The sequence below is a fragment of the Sus scrofa genome, chromosome 1 (genome assembly GCF_054392235.1).
Source record: "Sus scrofa isolate SSC_HxYL_T2T_F1_AM1 chromosome 1, Sscrofa_HxYL_maternal_Yorkshire_Landrace_v2.0, whole genome shotgun sequence".
NCBI classification, from domain to species: Eukaryota; Metazoa; Chordata; class Mammalia; order Artiodactyla; family Suidae; genus Sus; species Sus scrofa.
Window position 1 is genome coordinate 272112895 of NC_139383.1, and position 16444 is coordinate 272129338.

The 16444-nt window shown below is 37.5% G+C and overlaps 1 protein-coding gene across 2 annotated transcripts in view; it reads right to left on the bottom strand.

Annotated features, from left to right (window-relative positions):
- Window positions 1–1145: 1145 nt before the first annotated feature.
- Window positions 1146–16444, bottom strand: part of RAB14 (RAB14, member RAS oncogene family) — a 28374-nt gene continuing 13075 nt past the window's right edge. Inside the window, exons 4-8 of one of the 2 annotated variants that reach the window (XM_005660403.4) lie at window positions 14189–14366; window positions 9768–9834; window positions 4790–4877; window positions 4402–4432; window positions 1146–3452 (exon numbers count right to left, since the gene is read on the bottom strand). In XM_005660403.4, the coding sequence (XP_005660460.1) occupies window positions 3275–3452; window positions 4402–4432; window positions 4790–4877; window positions 9768–9834; window positions 14189–14366 (542 nt within the window). In that variant the 3' untranslated portion in view covers window positions 1146–3274. 2 annotated transcript variants of the gene reach the window in all.

A 16444-nucleotide genomic window follows, 5' to 3' on the forward strand; every position in this document is an offset into this window, starting at 1 on the left:
TGATCTCTTACCGTCTAGTGAGGTTTATATTCCTAAAGTCATTTTGCTAGAGCAAAATGGACCATTAAAATAACGGGATAAATATGATTAAAGACAATGAAAGTGGCATTAAATTTATCACACAGTTAAGTTCTAGAAAGCATCTACTTCCAAAATACTGATTTGGTAGTGTCTTTTGTACTTATATTGTTTCATTTTCACAAGTATTAGGAAATTGCTTAAAAGGCTGACCTGTTCACAATTGAAATTCTTCACCATCAGTTTCCTGTTCTGCCCATGTGCCGAATGAGGGTAAAATGTTTTCTTCCTAAACTGTCACATGAACCCTCTCTATAGTCCCACATGAACAGAAATCACTTCATCTTCCGTTTAAGATCAATGTGTGGGCAAGAGAGTTCCTGAAACCAGTCCTCTGGAATCCTGGAGTCGAGGCGATGTGTGAAGCCAAATGCCTGGTTCCAAAAGCCATCTTTGCAAAGAAGCTTTACTACCTCTAACTAAACTAACGTGTAAATACCACCGACCCCCCAAAAAGATAAAAAATAAAAATCAAAGTTACTGCATCAAACACTTTATTGTCCATGAAAAATACTTGAACATCATACTGGAATGTCTAACGCATAGAGTACTGAGCACCAGTTACTAATCAGGAGGGCCTCACAGATGCAAGGGCAAGGAGTAACCCAGAAAAGCAGGTGATCACACAAAGTAGTAAGCTCTCCAGGGATTAAAAATTGAAAGAATTTCACATTCTCTCCAAAGTGTACTTGCTCAGTGTCTGGCACACGTTACAATATGACAGTCTGCTTCTGTTTTTGAGCACCCAAATTTATCATAGGGAATTACATGTGCAAACAGAATTTGGCCCCAAGTACAGTCAAGGGAGAACACTATCACGCACCAAATGTGCTGATCTCACACTGAAAAAGATTGAAAAACATTGCAAATGTGATATGAACGCAGGGATAAAATGCAGCTCATTTACTGAGCAATGTGGATTTATATGCTATGTATGTAGACTTGTCTTTTTATACAAATAAGGAAAATTCTGCAATAAAAACTGGCAACTTAACGCCAAATAACTGTTTGCCTGAAGAAAATATGAAAGCCTATTATAGTTCAGAAAATAACGCAAACAATTTTAATTTAATCTAGATACAGGTACTTTATTTACAAATATTTAGATTAATAGCATTTTGTTACATCAAATGAAGAGTACAGCAGTCTGAATAAATCCTGTCACAAAAACAATAAGACCCACTGTAACTAACTTTGGGAATCAGGGTATTGCACCTAAACAAGCCGCAGTCTTTAGTTTGTGATTGCTACCTTATATCCCAATGGGTGGTTTGTTTGTTTTGTTTTTGTAAATATATACACACACCAGCAGGTCATGGTCCCTGGGCGAGTCCCTTGTGATGCAACAGTGTAAGCAAAATGGATCACTGTCTAAGTCTTTAACAGAATATACCACCTGACTCCAGGTATGTTGTTTTTCAAAAAGTTAAACAAAGACAGACATAAAGATGAGTCCACAAATTAACCAAATCCTATTTTCTGCACATTCCAGTTTTGGCTTTTATTAACATTGACTATACAATACTCTGGTACTACCACATGTTTACAACCCAGAAAGCTGTATTTTTTTACTTTAGTGTCTGTAAATAGGGATTTAAAATGTGTATTTTTGAACACAGCAGTTGAGCTGGGAGTACATTTTTTATATCATACACAGAAGTTTACCTATCCTACTTCAAATAACTTCTCAGTTCCGAACCTGAACCCTAAACTCAATTAAAAATCAACAGAAGTACAGAACGTGATAAAAGATAGGTTTGTTGTCTAAAGAAATAAGATTGTTTCCCTTGCTCAATACAGTATTCTGTCAGTGGCCAAACCACCGAAGTGTAAAGTAATAACTTACTTTATATCAGCACAAACATTGAAACACCGTTAGAAACACTTTCCCTTTTACAAAACAATTTATGCCAACATGACAAAAAATAGCCCCTCATACTAAGAACACAAGGGATCTCTTAAGTTATTTCACTGTAGTATTAAAAAATGCACAATTTAAAATCCCTTAACAGCAGACCTGCGGTTCTGGCTGTCTGGTTCAGAATCTCACCATTCCAAGGAAGATAAAGGTATAAAAGCTTAAAATGTGCAATAATAAACCCAGCCTTTTTTCTTTTTCTATACAGTAAGGCAAGAAATGCAGCCTGTAATGCAAAACGTTTACAAAAAGAGAAAAGCAGGTTAGCACATTGTTGATTGCACAAGAACAGTTAAGAAAATCAGCAGGTAAGCCACAGTGCAAAGATGGAACAGAATCTGCTAGTGTTAATCCTCTCACGCCAGGAGCTCTTTCCAGCATAATGTCCCCAAACACTGCCAGCACCAAAGGGTGGAGCCAGTATATTGTGTGAACTGCAGTTGTGTCTATTTCCTTATATGAAATGAAAGGGAGAAACATGGTCACATACAGGTCATACTGTACAAACTGGTATTTTATACTGTTCCAATGCCAGTAATCAATTTATTTTCTTCATTAAAATAATATACACAGAATGTATTGTTAGTTCGGTTCCTTCAAATTTTATACATATTTACTTTCTGCTAAAGAGGAAAAGATAAAATGGTGTAAAAAAAAAAAAGATAAAGCTATTAATTAAACACAAGAGAAAAGATAAATGGATATTTTCCCCGTGCAAGGCTAAGACAGAAGCAAACCTCCTCAAGAAAAATGCCACCCACACAACAGGGAATTTATCCAACAAAAACAAAAACAAAAGGTGTTACAAGAACCCCTTCTCTATCATCAGAAGTCATTTCACAGCAATAAACTTACGGGTTACAACAGACATACTTGAACAGCTAAAGATGGGAAGAAAGGCTTAAGACATCATCAAATTAAACCGTACAATGAGACAAAGCCTTGCCAAAAAGAGGAAGGGGTAAAAATCAAGTCCGGCATCAGTGCTCAGTTTAAATCATGTATTGGTGACATACCTATCACGAGGACAATCAAGGGGGAAAAAAAGTCTAGATTTACCATGCAGGAGAGATTTATTACTCTACTTGCCTTTGATAACCTGATTACATCTAGTTGTTTAGCAGTTTAGTATCGTGTTAAACTGTTTTTTACAACAGAGTTGTTTTTTTCTTTTTAATTAAACCCAGTAAGATGTACAGAAGACAATGAGGCAGTAAAAAGTACTGCTTCCAACAGACAGAGGTGAAAGGTCAAATGAGAGCCACGGCAAAGAGGTCACTAGCAACCACAGCCTTCTCTCTGGGGTTGGGGTTCACTGGTTAGCCGGCCTCCTTGTGGGGCTGAAGGTTTGTGTTGTACACCAGACTCGGCAGCATTCAGATCCAAGCTTCCATCCTGAATGTTCTGATAGATTTTCTTGGCAGCCTCAAGGAAAGCATCTTCTACGTTCTCTCCCCTAAGAGGCAATCGACACCGTTACTGGTGGAACATAGCTTTCAATGAAAGATGAGACTTTATACAATGACCTCTGCTAACCTTTAGTCAACTACCATGGTGTCTTCAACTTAGCCACTGTCATCTAATAAGGGATTACCACAAGACTGAGCTAAGAGAATAACATGGGAAAATATTTTCCATGGAAAGCATATAAGCACAATACTAACAGCTGTTTCTACAAATTCTGTGTGTTCTAAATCATTAAAATGCTATGTATTAATGTGTAACAAGAATTAAGATAGGCCATTTCTTGAATAAAAGAAGCTGTTCTAAAGAGAAATGATATTATCTCCAAATGTATGCAGAAAAGTATTTTAGGATTTGTAGGGTCTGATTAGCCAAGCACCAACTGTACCGTTCTTAGCATGCTTAGCCATGTTCACACTCCAGTTCAGTTCTCTTAGGACTAACAGGTATAGATTAGGCTTAATAAAAGGGGGCTAGCTTCTCACCACTGCAGGGAATTTGGGGCTTAATAGAGAACTATGATAGAATCTTGGGGCTCAATAATGGACATAAAACAACTAGAAAGTATGCTTCTAATTATTCTTAGACATTAAGTTGTGCTTTTCACTGTGATCAAAAGTATTAAATGAACAGGTTGAAAAACCTTGAGTCCGGGATACCAAATTCAACCTCGGCTATGAAAGTCAAAACACTTTTGAAATGTTAATTTCATTTATTAACCTGGATTACCAATGAGCATAGTCAAGGTATATTATTTTAGGGAAAGTAACGTGAAATTATTATTTTTAAATGTGAAACAGGAAGCAAAGGGATGTTTGCTGTTTTTCCTGCCATAAAGCATTACATATTTATATATTATATGTATATACACTATATACATATGGTCCTACTTTGAGAAATCTGAATATAATTAAAAATGATCTAACTTTAGCCATACTTACGTTTTTGCACTTGCTTCAAGGAACAATAAGCCTAAAAACAAAATTCAGACTATGAAAGACATTTCAAATTAACTCACAAGGACAGTAACATCCTGAGTAATATCTGAATCAGTTTCCCATCAGTTTTCAGTACTCCTACCACAGTATTTTATGAAAGACTATATAAGTTTGAGATGGAGGGATTCTTTATATTTGTCATTAAATAATTGTACTGCCCCCTACATGAATCTCAAATAGAAACATATTTTGTTATTTGCTCATTCCTAAGATTTGAGTTTGAATTTTTAAAAAATTGTCAATCTGCATTGACAAAATCCCACTTATCCTTAGAAATTTTCCCAAGTGTGACCTAAAAAAGCCATTATTAAAAGTCTTAAAAGAAACCCACCATTTTCTTCAGCAAACTGTTTGGCTTCTTCATATGTAACATCTCTTTGTGCCTCCAAATCTGCTTTATTTCCTATGAGAATTATTACCTAGTTTGTGATCAAAAGAAACACATCTTAAAACAAACGCAACCATTTAAATCAAACATGAAAATTCTGAAATCCAAAAAATCTTGAAGGAAAAAACATGTGGGCCTAAAAAGGAACTAGCAATTAACCATCAGACAGGACTACAGAAGGCATTCATGAAGGTATTAGTATGAAGAGGGATCTCGGCAATTACTTAGACCAGAAGTCGACAAACTTTCTGTAAAGAGCAAAATGTATTTCAGGTTTGTGGTCTCTTCGCATATACTTCTTAAACCTTTTTTTTTAACAACCCTACAAACACATAAAAACCATGCTCCGCTCTGAAGCCATTTAAAAACAGCCCTGTTTTGTTTTTGTGTGCCTGAGATACATCTGATCTGGGCCAAAGATTATGATTTATCTGAGTAGACTATGAAGGGTCCATGGACAAGTTCCAGAGCATCTATAAGAAATTAAGCACAAAATGCTGTAAATGAGGACATTCTCTGAAAGAGAAGGTTTGTGACTTTCATCAGATTTTCACAAGTTTCTGAGACCCTTAGAAAGTTTTAAAACTACTAGTTCACTTTCTTCAGCCTGTAAGTAAGGCAATTAATGTTCAAAAGAAGGACCTGTCAATGGTAAAAAAAAAAAAAAAAAAAAAAAAAACTCGGGTAGAAAACCTAAACTGTAACCTTCAAATACTGTCCTCCCCTTACACTATCCCTAAGGCTGGGCTAAGTTTGTTGCAACTGGTAACAAATGACTGTATCCACGATGGGGGGCAGTGGGGGTTGGAAGACACATATTTGGTGATTTCAAATTCAAGGCAAAATATTACACACACATCCACTTTGGAATCATTTATACATGTGAAGTTAGGCCAAAGTTAAAGACAGCTCTGAAAAGTTCTAAGAAAAAAGTGTACAACTTTGGGTAGCAGTGCTTTGGCCTTTACTGGCACAGGCCAGGGGATAAATTAATTCTGCCTATATATTTTTTGACACCAACTGGCAAACCCACCCGACCCCCTTTCTCCCCTGAACAGATGTGGTAATCCAGATAAAGATACTTTAGAAATGCATGGTTTCAACTAAAAGGGCTTTCCACCATTAACTTCGTTTCATGTGAAATTACAGTCCCTAGCTTTTTACTTTCAAAAACTGGTGTCCAATGAACCATTCTGACCAGAATGTAAACCTTGAGCAAGGACAGTTCCGTAGTACAACAAAAGTGAGCCATCTTCAATCAGTATGGACAAGTACCCATTGAGGAGGGAAAGAAGTTTTCACATACAGTCCACTAGTCTTTAAAGAATTAGGTAATGAAACTTTAAAAAGGAAATCAAGTTTTTTAAAAGTTAAAGGTGGTGAAGTCACAATGGCTCAGTAGTAAAGGGCCATTATAAGACAGGTACTCAAAACAAAAAATGTTTGCTTTGGAGCTCCTGCTGTGGCCAACAGGATGGGCAGCGTCTTGGGAGCACTGGAACACAGCTTCAGTTCCTGGTCCAGCACAGTGGGTCAAGGATCCAGAGTTGCCACAGCAGTAGCTTAGTTCGCAGCTGTGGCTCAGATCTGATCCCTGGCCCGGGAGTTCCATGTGCCATGGGGCAGGCAAATGCAAAACAAAACAAGAACTGTCTGCTTAATGGAAACACTGCTTGCTCTCCCAATTCATGCTTCCCAACGTCATGAAAGGGGAGACATAAAGTGGCTTGTGGTTTTCAGATCCAGCTAACAACACAGAGGTATGAAATATACCATCAACAAAATGAGAAGATGTAACTTCTCAGAAATCAAAGGCAACGTTACAAAAAATGTAACATTTGAGCTGGATCTTAGAGATTTTCTTTCTTCTGAAGATCTGTAAGATTTTTAAGGGGCCTAAATGAGGCAGGAAGGACATGGCTAATTTTTTATTACATTCCTCTAGGGACCCTCTATAATAAGTTGTCTTCTTGTTTTCAATATTTTATTTCAAAATAACTACAGAATCACAAAAGCCTAGAGAAGAGCAGAAAGGTCCTCTAACCCCTTCAAGCTTCCCCAGTAGTAGCATCCTACATACTTATTGTACACGCTCAAAACCAAGAAACTGACATTGGTACAATCTACAGCCCTTACTCAGATTTCATCAGTTTTATATGCTCTGGACTGTGTACAGTTCTATGCAATTCTATTGCAGGTATAGATGTGTGCCATCAATCACAATACAAAGCTATTCTATCCCTACAAAGGAAACACTTTATGCTGCCCTCTTTAGTTAACTCACACCTTTTAACCCATCACTAACTCCCGGCAACCACAAATCTGTTCTCCATCTCTATAATTTTGTCTTTTTGAGAATGTTTTATATCAATGGAATCATACAGTATGTAATCTCTTGAGGTTGAGTTTTTTTCATTCAGCACAATGCCCCTGAGATCTAAGTTACTGCCATGTACCTACAGTTCATTCCTTTGTAATACTCCTTTGAGGAGTATTCCATAGTATGGATATACTAGGATTGCTTTACCATTTATCAATGGTCACCTGGGTTGTTTCCAGATTTTGGCTATCGCAAATAGGCTGCTATCAACATTTATCTATAGATTCGTAATATAATTACAGTGGGTTTAATGTGACAATGGGTATGAAAGATCCAGACACAGCCCCTGGCATAATAGGCAAACCATGTTAACTGATTCTCAATGTAATTTTTTGTTTTTGCTTTTATTTTTTTAGGGCCACACCCACAGCATATAGAGGGCCCCAGGCTAGGGGTTGAATCGGAGCTGTAGCCGCCACAGCAACACCAGATCCAAGTCGAACTGCAACCTATACCACGGCTCACAGCAACACCACATCCTTATGCCACTGAGCCAGGCCAGGGATCGAACCTGCGTCCTCATGAATGCTAATCAGATTTGTTTCCATTGAGCCATGACAGGACCTCCTTTCAGTGTAACCAAATTGCTGTTCCCTGATAAAGGCTAATCTTAACACTTACTACATATTTGTTCTTTGCTTTTTAGGGCCAAACCTGTGGCATATGGAAGTTTCCAGGCTAGAAATCTAATCAGAGCTGCAGCTGCAGCCTATGGCACAGCAATGGAGGATCCAAGCAGCATCTGCAACCAACACCACAGCTCATGGCAATGTCAGATCCTTAACCCACTGAGTGAGGCACGGGATAGAATCTGCACCCTCATGGATACTAGTCCGTTTCGAAACCTGCTGAGCCACAACGCAACTCCCGAATTACATATTTATTAAACCAGGAAACTACCAGGTACTGGGTACAAAGCTAAATGAGACAGAGGCCTCACTCTTGAAAAGCTCAGAATCAATCACAGCTCGGTGCCTTTCCTCACTAGTTCCTCAAAACAACCTCAAAAGAATCTACTGAAACCTTGAACACCTCAGGTCCCAGCTCAAACACCACCTCTTCTATAAAGCTGGTTTCTGCAGATGGCACTGATCACACTGGGCCCCTCCACCACACACTACACCAATCACTCTTTGTAACACATATTTCACTCTGCTTTTCAGTACATAATTGTATACTCACAGGTAATCTCCCTGATAGACTATATCCTTTTACAGGCCAACTCATATTTATTTCTGTATACTGCAGAGTCTACCATGGAGGCTAGCCTTTAAAATCTTAGTAAATATCTTCTCAGTCTGGTTAATTTTTTAAAGCATTTAGGGCTCTTATTTTTTTATCTTGGGCCACACCCACAACATGCGGAAGTTCCTGGGCCAGGGATGGAATCTGCACCACAGCAGTGACTTGAGCTACAGCGGTGACAATGCCAGATCCTTAACACACCAGGGAACTCTTTTTATTTTTAATTGAAATTTTATTGAGGGGAGTTCCCATCATGGATCAGTGGAAACAAATCTGACTAGTATCCATAAGGACACAGGTCCCATCCCTGGCCTCACTCAGTGGGTTAAGGATCTGGTGTTGCCATGAACTGTGGTGTAGGTCACAGACGAAGCTTGGATCCCATGTTGCTATGGCTGTGGCGTAAGCCAACAGCTACAGCTCTGATTTGACCCCTAGCCTGGGAACCTCCATATGCTGCAGGTGCAGCCCTAAAAAGACCAAAAAAAAAAAAAAAAAAAAAATTATTGAGACTCACATGTAGCTGTAGGAAATAACTCACACAGGGAACTGTATCTAGTCACTTGTGTTGGAACATGATTGAGGATATGTGAGAAAAAGAATGTACACACAGGAGCTCCTGTTGTGGCACAGTGGTTAACGAATCCGACTAGGAACCATGAGGTTGCGGGTTCGATCCCTGCCCTTGCTCAGTGGGTTAACGGTCTGGCGTTGCCGTGAGCTGTGGTGTAGGTTGCAGACATGGCTCGGATCCCGCGTTGCTGTGGCTCTGGCGTAGGCTGGTGCCTACAGCTCCGATTCAACCCCTAGCCTGGGAACCTCCAAATGCCGCAGGAGCGGCCGAAGAAATAGTAAAAAGACAAAAAAAAAAAAGAATGTACACACACATATATTTATGTATGACTGGGTCACTTTGCTGTACAGCAGAAATTGACAGAACACTATAAATCAACTATAATAGAAAAAAATGAAAATCTTAAATAGAAAAATAATAATTCTGACACTCAAAAAAATAATTCAGAGATCCCTAGTACATTTTGCCCAGTTTCCTCCAAAGGCAACATTTTACAGAACTAGTGATATCATAGTCTCCATTTGACATAGGATCACCACCCCATTCACAACTTTTATTTTTTTTTTAAACCATAAACATGAATAGAAACCAAGTCTAAGATGCAAAACTCGGGCTAATTAGTACTGGAAAAAAAACATTTTATGTTTTCTTCAATTAATTTAAGAATAAGAAGATTCTCTCATTCTTAGTCCCAAATACAAAAAGAGCCCACTTTAACTTACCGTATTTGGATTGGTGAGATTCCTTGCATCTGTCAACCAGCTGCTTAAGTGGTTATATGTACTTCTTCTGCAAAAATTAAAGTTTACATTTGTGACTGCCACATACAGTTGCATTTCAATAGAAAAAAAGAAACATCAATACTTTAAATTTACACTTTAATCAACAGATCCTAAAGAAGTATTTTTGATTTGACTAGATTGTTGCTCTAAAACAACTGTGAAATGCAAACACATACTTTTCAAAAATCTAGCCAAACTGATTATTTTTAAATAACTTAAGATTCAACAACTTTGCTAATTCCTTATATGTCAGGAGTAAATTGTTTACATTTAAAAGCACATCCAAGAGTTCCTGTTGTGGCTCAGCAGGTTAAGAACCCGACTAGTACCCAGGAGGATGTGGGTTCGATCCCTGGCCTTGCTCCGTGGGTTAAGGATTTGGCACTGCTGTGAGCTGTGGTGTAGACTGCAGATGCAGCTAGGATCCTGCATTGCTGTGGCTGGGGTGTAGGCCAGCAGCTGCAGCTCCGACTAGACCCCTAGTCTGGGAACTTGCACATGCCACAGGCACAGCTCTAAAAAGAAAAAAAAGGAAAAGAAAAAAAAAAAAAAAAAGATCTGGCATTGCTGCAAGATGTGGCTCAGATCTGGTGTTGCCATGGCTGTGGTGCAGATCTGCAGCTGCAGCTTCTATTCAACCCCCCAGCCCAGGAACTTCCATATGCCACAGATGAGGGAGGAAGGAAGGTAGGAAGGAAGGAAGAAAATAAAAGCAAATCCATAAACAAACCAATATGCAAGCAAGAAAAAACAGAGGAAATTAATGGAAAACAATTCTAAACTCAGAACTTTCAATCTGAAGTAAAAAAAAAATTATTTTGACATTATCCAGATTTTCAATCACAAAATGGGAGACAAAGCAGTACCAATACGTCTAACTAATGACACACTCAATGGAAAGCATTTTTGCGTCTATCTCTAAATATCTCAAATTAGAAACAAACTCAGACACTACTGTGGGCTGATATAAAATCCACCTTAAAGAGTAAGGTAACTACAACAGCATAAAAATTACCTTTAAAACAATAATTAATACATTTGGTCGGAAATTCACATCCCCAGGTATATCAGAGATTAACTTTATTCTCTCTCTGTACTCTTATTTTCCAGCAGATTAATCATTTTGGGAATTCATAACTGCCTCATTTCTGCACTTCCTCTAGCAAGAGTTTAAAAAACACGGGCTCATTTGCACTAGCCAAGTAGGACCAAAGATAGCAAACAACCAAACAATCTACAATAATATACAGAGTATACTAACATTAATTAGACTTACCACAAAGCCCAAAATAATTTTTTTTCGAAAGATAAAGAGTATTTCGGATTTATACAGACTCACAAAACATTAATCTACCTTACTCATTTAACGGGTGAGGAAACAGAAGCCCATAAAGATTTAAATGATTTCAGAGCCAGGTGTACAACCTTTTACACATATTGTGTCTTCAAAGTTTTTCAAGTTCAGCCTTGTGAATATATTCCATGATCTCCAGCTGCCACTGCTCATATAAAATCTGATATTCCAAACTGAAAAGAACTCCCAGTGAGAAGTGAAAAGAATTCCTTACTCAGACTCTTTTTACTGTGCTATACAAGAACAAATTACCACCTTAGTGGCAAAAAAAGTCACATAAAATGTTTCCCAATGTTTTAAAATTTTCTAAGTAAACAATGGTGAAATATAATTTTTAAAAGGCACAAGCCTATCACTCCTCAGTACTTGTAGTACTAACATAACTTGCTTTTACACAATAGATCTATCTTGCTTTGTGCACAAAACCTTACATAACACAACTCCAAAAACACTGGCACTGATTTTGATGAAATCTAAAATGTCAAAGCTGATAGCAAGAGTGAATTACAAACCACTACCACTTTGATAAACAGAAAAACAACATATCCTTTGTAAGCAGTATCAAAATCAAGTAAACTATATTATTTACATGTACCATCTCCACTAATGCTTCTGATAACTTTTGTTATTAATTTAAAATTCAGCAACATAATTTCAAATCTCTAAATACAGGATTAAATATTCATTAACTGGTGTTTCTAGTGCTTAAAAAAAAAAAAAAAAGGCGCTAAAATATCCCTAACTTTGGTGTAGATGTTAGATACAACAAACAATTGATATAGCCAAGCAAACTGCCATAAGCTATGTTATCAATGAGTAAAGTACCCTGTAACAATCAGAGTAAATACCAAGAATAAAAAGCATTACTAAAGCAGAGACTTCTTAAGTTTATAAAATGTCAATGATTAATACTAGGAAAAAATGGGGGAAAAAAAAAAATCTGTGCCATGGCTGCTACATCAAAGTCACCATGAAGAATCACTTCATCAAGAAAAAGTACCTATCTTAAAGCCTGATACTTTTTTTCTCAGTAACAGTTTTTGAGGGATGTAACAAACATAACATAAAGCTCCCTCTGTTAAAGTATCCAATGTAGTGGTTTTCAATATACTCGCAAAGTTGTGGAATGATCACCACTCTAACTCTAGAACATTTCATCACCCCCCCAAAAGAAACTGTACCCATTGGCACTTACTCCCCATCCCCTGGAAATCCAGTTTCTATCTTTATGAACTGATTTACTCTGGGTATTTCATATAAATGGAATCATAAGACATGTGACTCTGGCTTCTTTCAACTAGTAAAATGTTTCCTAGGTTCATCTACCTTATATTATGCATTAGTGTTTCCTTCCTTCTAATGGTTGAATTATATTCATTATATAGATAAACCACATTTGTTTATCCTTTTGTCAGGTGATGGGCATTTGGGTTGTTTCCAGCAAAGTATTTTATTTCTTTTTGGCCACTCCTGTGGCATGCACAAGTTCCCAGGCTAGGGATCAAACCCATGCCACCGCAGTGACCTGAGCTACAGCAGTAACAACACTGGATCCTTAAGCACTAGGCCACCAGGAACTCCTCCAGCAGAGCACTTTTCCTAACTTCAATGGACACAAAAGTAGTTTACAAAAAGTAGTTTACCATGCTTAAAAAGATATGTTTAACAGCAAAACTTTTTATATACACATATCAAATATTCTTAAACTTACACACTGTTCTATGTCAATTATATCTCAACAAAGCTGAAATTAAAGAAAAAAAACACAAAAAGCAGAACACTATAAACAGATACACTTTAAGCACACATCACCATATGTAAATTTTGTTAACAATGCATGGAGTTTTCAATTATGTCAAGTCTTCAGAAACGCATCCTTCCTAAACAGATATCCTGTTAAATGGCTAGGTATTAGTTTTCCCACAAAACTATTTACTGATCATGTTAATACTAATTGCCTAGCTCAAGGAAGAGAATTAAAGCTATTTCACTTTATTTTGGCCTGAGACCATCCAATTCTAAAATTTAGTAAAACTTCAAGCACTATAGTTAGAATCATTCACTATCTTTATTCAAGGCATCCTTTCCCAAAGGTATTCCTTAATAAGATAACCTTAGGAAACACCAAATTAAACAAACCTGAAGAGTTATTTTCCTTTTCAAAGTTCTAACACATGAATGTGCATTGTGACTGCTCAAGAGGAAACATTTTAAAGCTTTCCCCAAAGGAGACATAATTGAAAATCTAAGCCTCACTTGGTCCCACTCACCCATTCCTACCCCCCAAAAAGTGAGACAAGAGTCACAATGCTTTGGCTGGCACTCTGTATTAACATGAAGGGTAATCTACTTTATTTCTAGCTTACAGTAGACATAGAGCTTGATGAAGTGGCACAATTTTCCATCTAGGTTTGTTACTTTGTATCAAGTGGTGAGTTTTCACAACAGTAGAATTGAAAGAAATTTAATCTTGCTGAAGTATCATGAGCTACTTCAACCCATTTTAGAAAAAAAGAACTTAAGTAAAGGTACAATTATATACGTCAGATGCAAGTATGAGAACTTTTTATAAGCTACCATGTTGGATTAACAAACATACTTAATTCTTTGCTTGGCCTTAAAAGGTGTAAAATTTAACACTATAGACGAACAGACTAATCCTCAAGATTTGCTCACTTTCTACTGAAGGGGAAAAATAATACTGTGGTGTAACGTATTATTTCACCTCAAATTCAACTGATATTACTTCTTAGCATGGTATTATTCCATTTGCTCCACCAGTATCTCCTAAGTTTTTCTTCAGTCACACAGACTTTCAGAAAAGAAAATCGACAAGTTATATCATGCCTCAGAGCAATTTAGAGAAGAAACCATAAAACCCAAATAAGCTCATTAATACTCACGCAATTACAAATTAAAGAATGCCTAAATCAATAAAAAAAGAAATCACACTGCCTAAAGTAGATTTCTTTTCTGTTATGAAGGTTGAAAATTATTAATCTCTTACCTAGTAATATCATACACCATAAGTGCTCCTGCAGCTCCTCTGTAGTAGCTTCGTGTGACAGCTCTAAACCTCTCCTGTCCTGCTGTATCCCAAATTTGCAGTTTGATTTTTTGGCCACTAACTTCAATTATTCTTGTACCAAATTCAACACCAATTGTGTGAGGACAGTCAGCCATAACTGTTAAGGAGGAAAAGAAATATAATATTCCAACTTCCAGAAAGCTTCAAATTAAGGCCAGCGGGAAAATAATCCACTAGGTAATCAAATGATTTATTAATTAATGCTTGTAGGCTATAATATGACTAAAGCTTGCACTTATAAAAACAAAATAAGCAGGAGTTCCCCTTGTGGCTCACCAGTAATGAACCAAACTAGTATCCATGAGGATGAAAGTTCTATCCCTGGCTTCATTCAGTGGGTTAAGGATCCGGCATTGCTGTGAAGTGTGGTATAGGTAGCAGATGTGGCTCAGATACCACGTTGCTGCGGCTGTGGCAAAGGCCGGTGACTGCAGCTCTGATTCAACCTCTACCCTGAGAACTTCCATAAGCCACAGGTGTGGCCCTAAAAAGAAAAAAAAAAAAAAAAAAAAAGTTAGCAAAAACCCAAAGTAAGACATCGTAGATGTGACTGGACTAGAACAGGAGTCAGCGAACTTCTGTTAAAAAACCAAATAATAAATATTTTAAGTTTTGTAGGCCAAAAGGGCTCTGTCACAAGGACTCAAATCTGCTCAAACACAAGAGCAGCCACAAATAATATGTAAAATGGGCATGGGTGCACTGCAACAAAACTTTATTTATAAGCAGGGAGTGACTGAATTTGGCCCACAGGTTGTTATTATCTAAACTAAAAGAATCTGAAAATTAAAAATAAAAATTTTACGAGTTCTCACTGTGGCACAGTGGGTTAAGAATCCAGCATTGTCTGTGGCAGCTCAGGTCACTGCTGAAGTGCAGGTTCAATCCCCAGCCAGGCAGGTTTAAGATCCAGCATTGCTACAGCTGTAGGTTGCAGCTGTGGCTTGGATTCAATTCTTGGCCCGGGAACTTCAACAGGCCATGGGTGTGGATTAAAAAAAAAAAAAATTTATTGTAAATTTTAATAAACTCTTTTTTTGGGGGGGGGTCCTTTTGTCTTTTTAGGACTGTGACAAATGGAGGTTCCCAGGCTAGGGGTCTAATCGGAGCTGTAGTCACTGGCCTACACCACGGCCACAGCAACAGGGGATCTAAGCTGAGTCTGCGACATAAACCACAGCTTATGGCAGTGCCAGATCCTTAACCCACTGAACAAGGCCAGGGAGCGAACCCAGAACCTCATGGTTCCTAGTCAAGATTCGTTTCCACTGCGCTATGATGGGAACTCCTAATAAACTCTTCCTAACACCAACATTAGATATTTAACCTTCTGACAATCATTAAATATTAACAAATTAATCAATGGTTTTAGGGTTATAGGAATTTCTGGTCAAATATTTATCCTGAAAATGCTATCAATGCCTCAAAAAAAGTTACCACATTTAGTATGTATTTATAATTATATAAAATTGGCAAGTTACATATGTCTAATCCAATAGGACAAGTTCATTAGTCTTTTCCTTATAATTAGGCCACTGAAAACCTAAACCAGCTATTATTCTCTTGTACAAGTACACAGACTGACAGATAATTCATAAAATGTTACATTAAGCCAAAAAGTGCCATAGAAAAAATTTCAATTATATAAAAACAATTTCAATTATATTTAGCCTATCAGTTACATAAAATAAAGTGGTCTCTTCTTTTACCACCCAAGATAGAGTAGTACTTTGAATCTTAATCAACCAGTCCTGAATTTAGAAAGAATTCCATTTTAAATATCTAATCTCTTATTATTTACTTATTAGCAAAAGATATATGAGCAAATTTCCCCTAATATAATTTCTATAACAGAAAGTCAAAGAATGAAAAGATTACTTAAATTTGATATTATAGTATTATCATCAAAAAAAATCTAAACAGGTCAGGAGTTCCCGTCATGGCGCAGTGGTTAATGAATCCGACTAGGAACCATGAGGTTGCGGGTTCGGGATCTGCCCTTGCTCAGTGGGTTAACGATCCGGCGTTGCCGTGAGCTGTGGTGTAGGTTGCAGACACGGCTCGGATCCTGCGTTGCTGTGGCTCTGGCGTAGGCCAGTGGCTACAGCTCCGATTTGACCCCTAGCCTGGGAACCTCCATATGCCGCGGGAGCGGCCCAAGAAATAGCAAAAAAA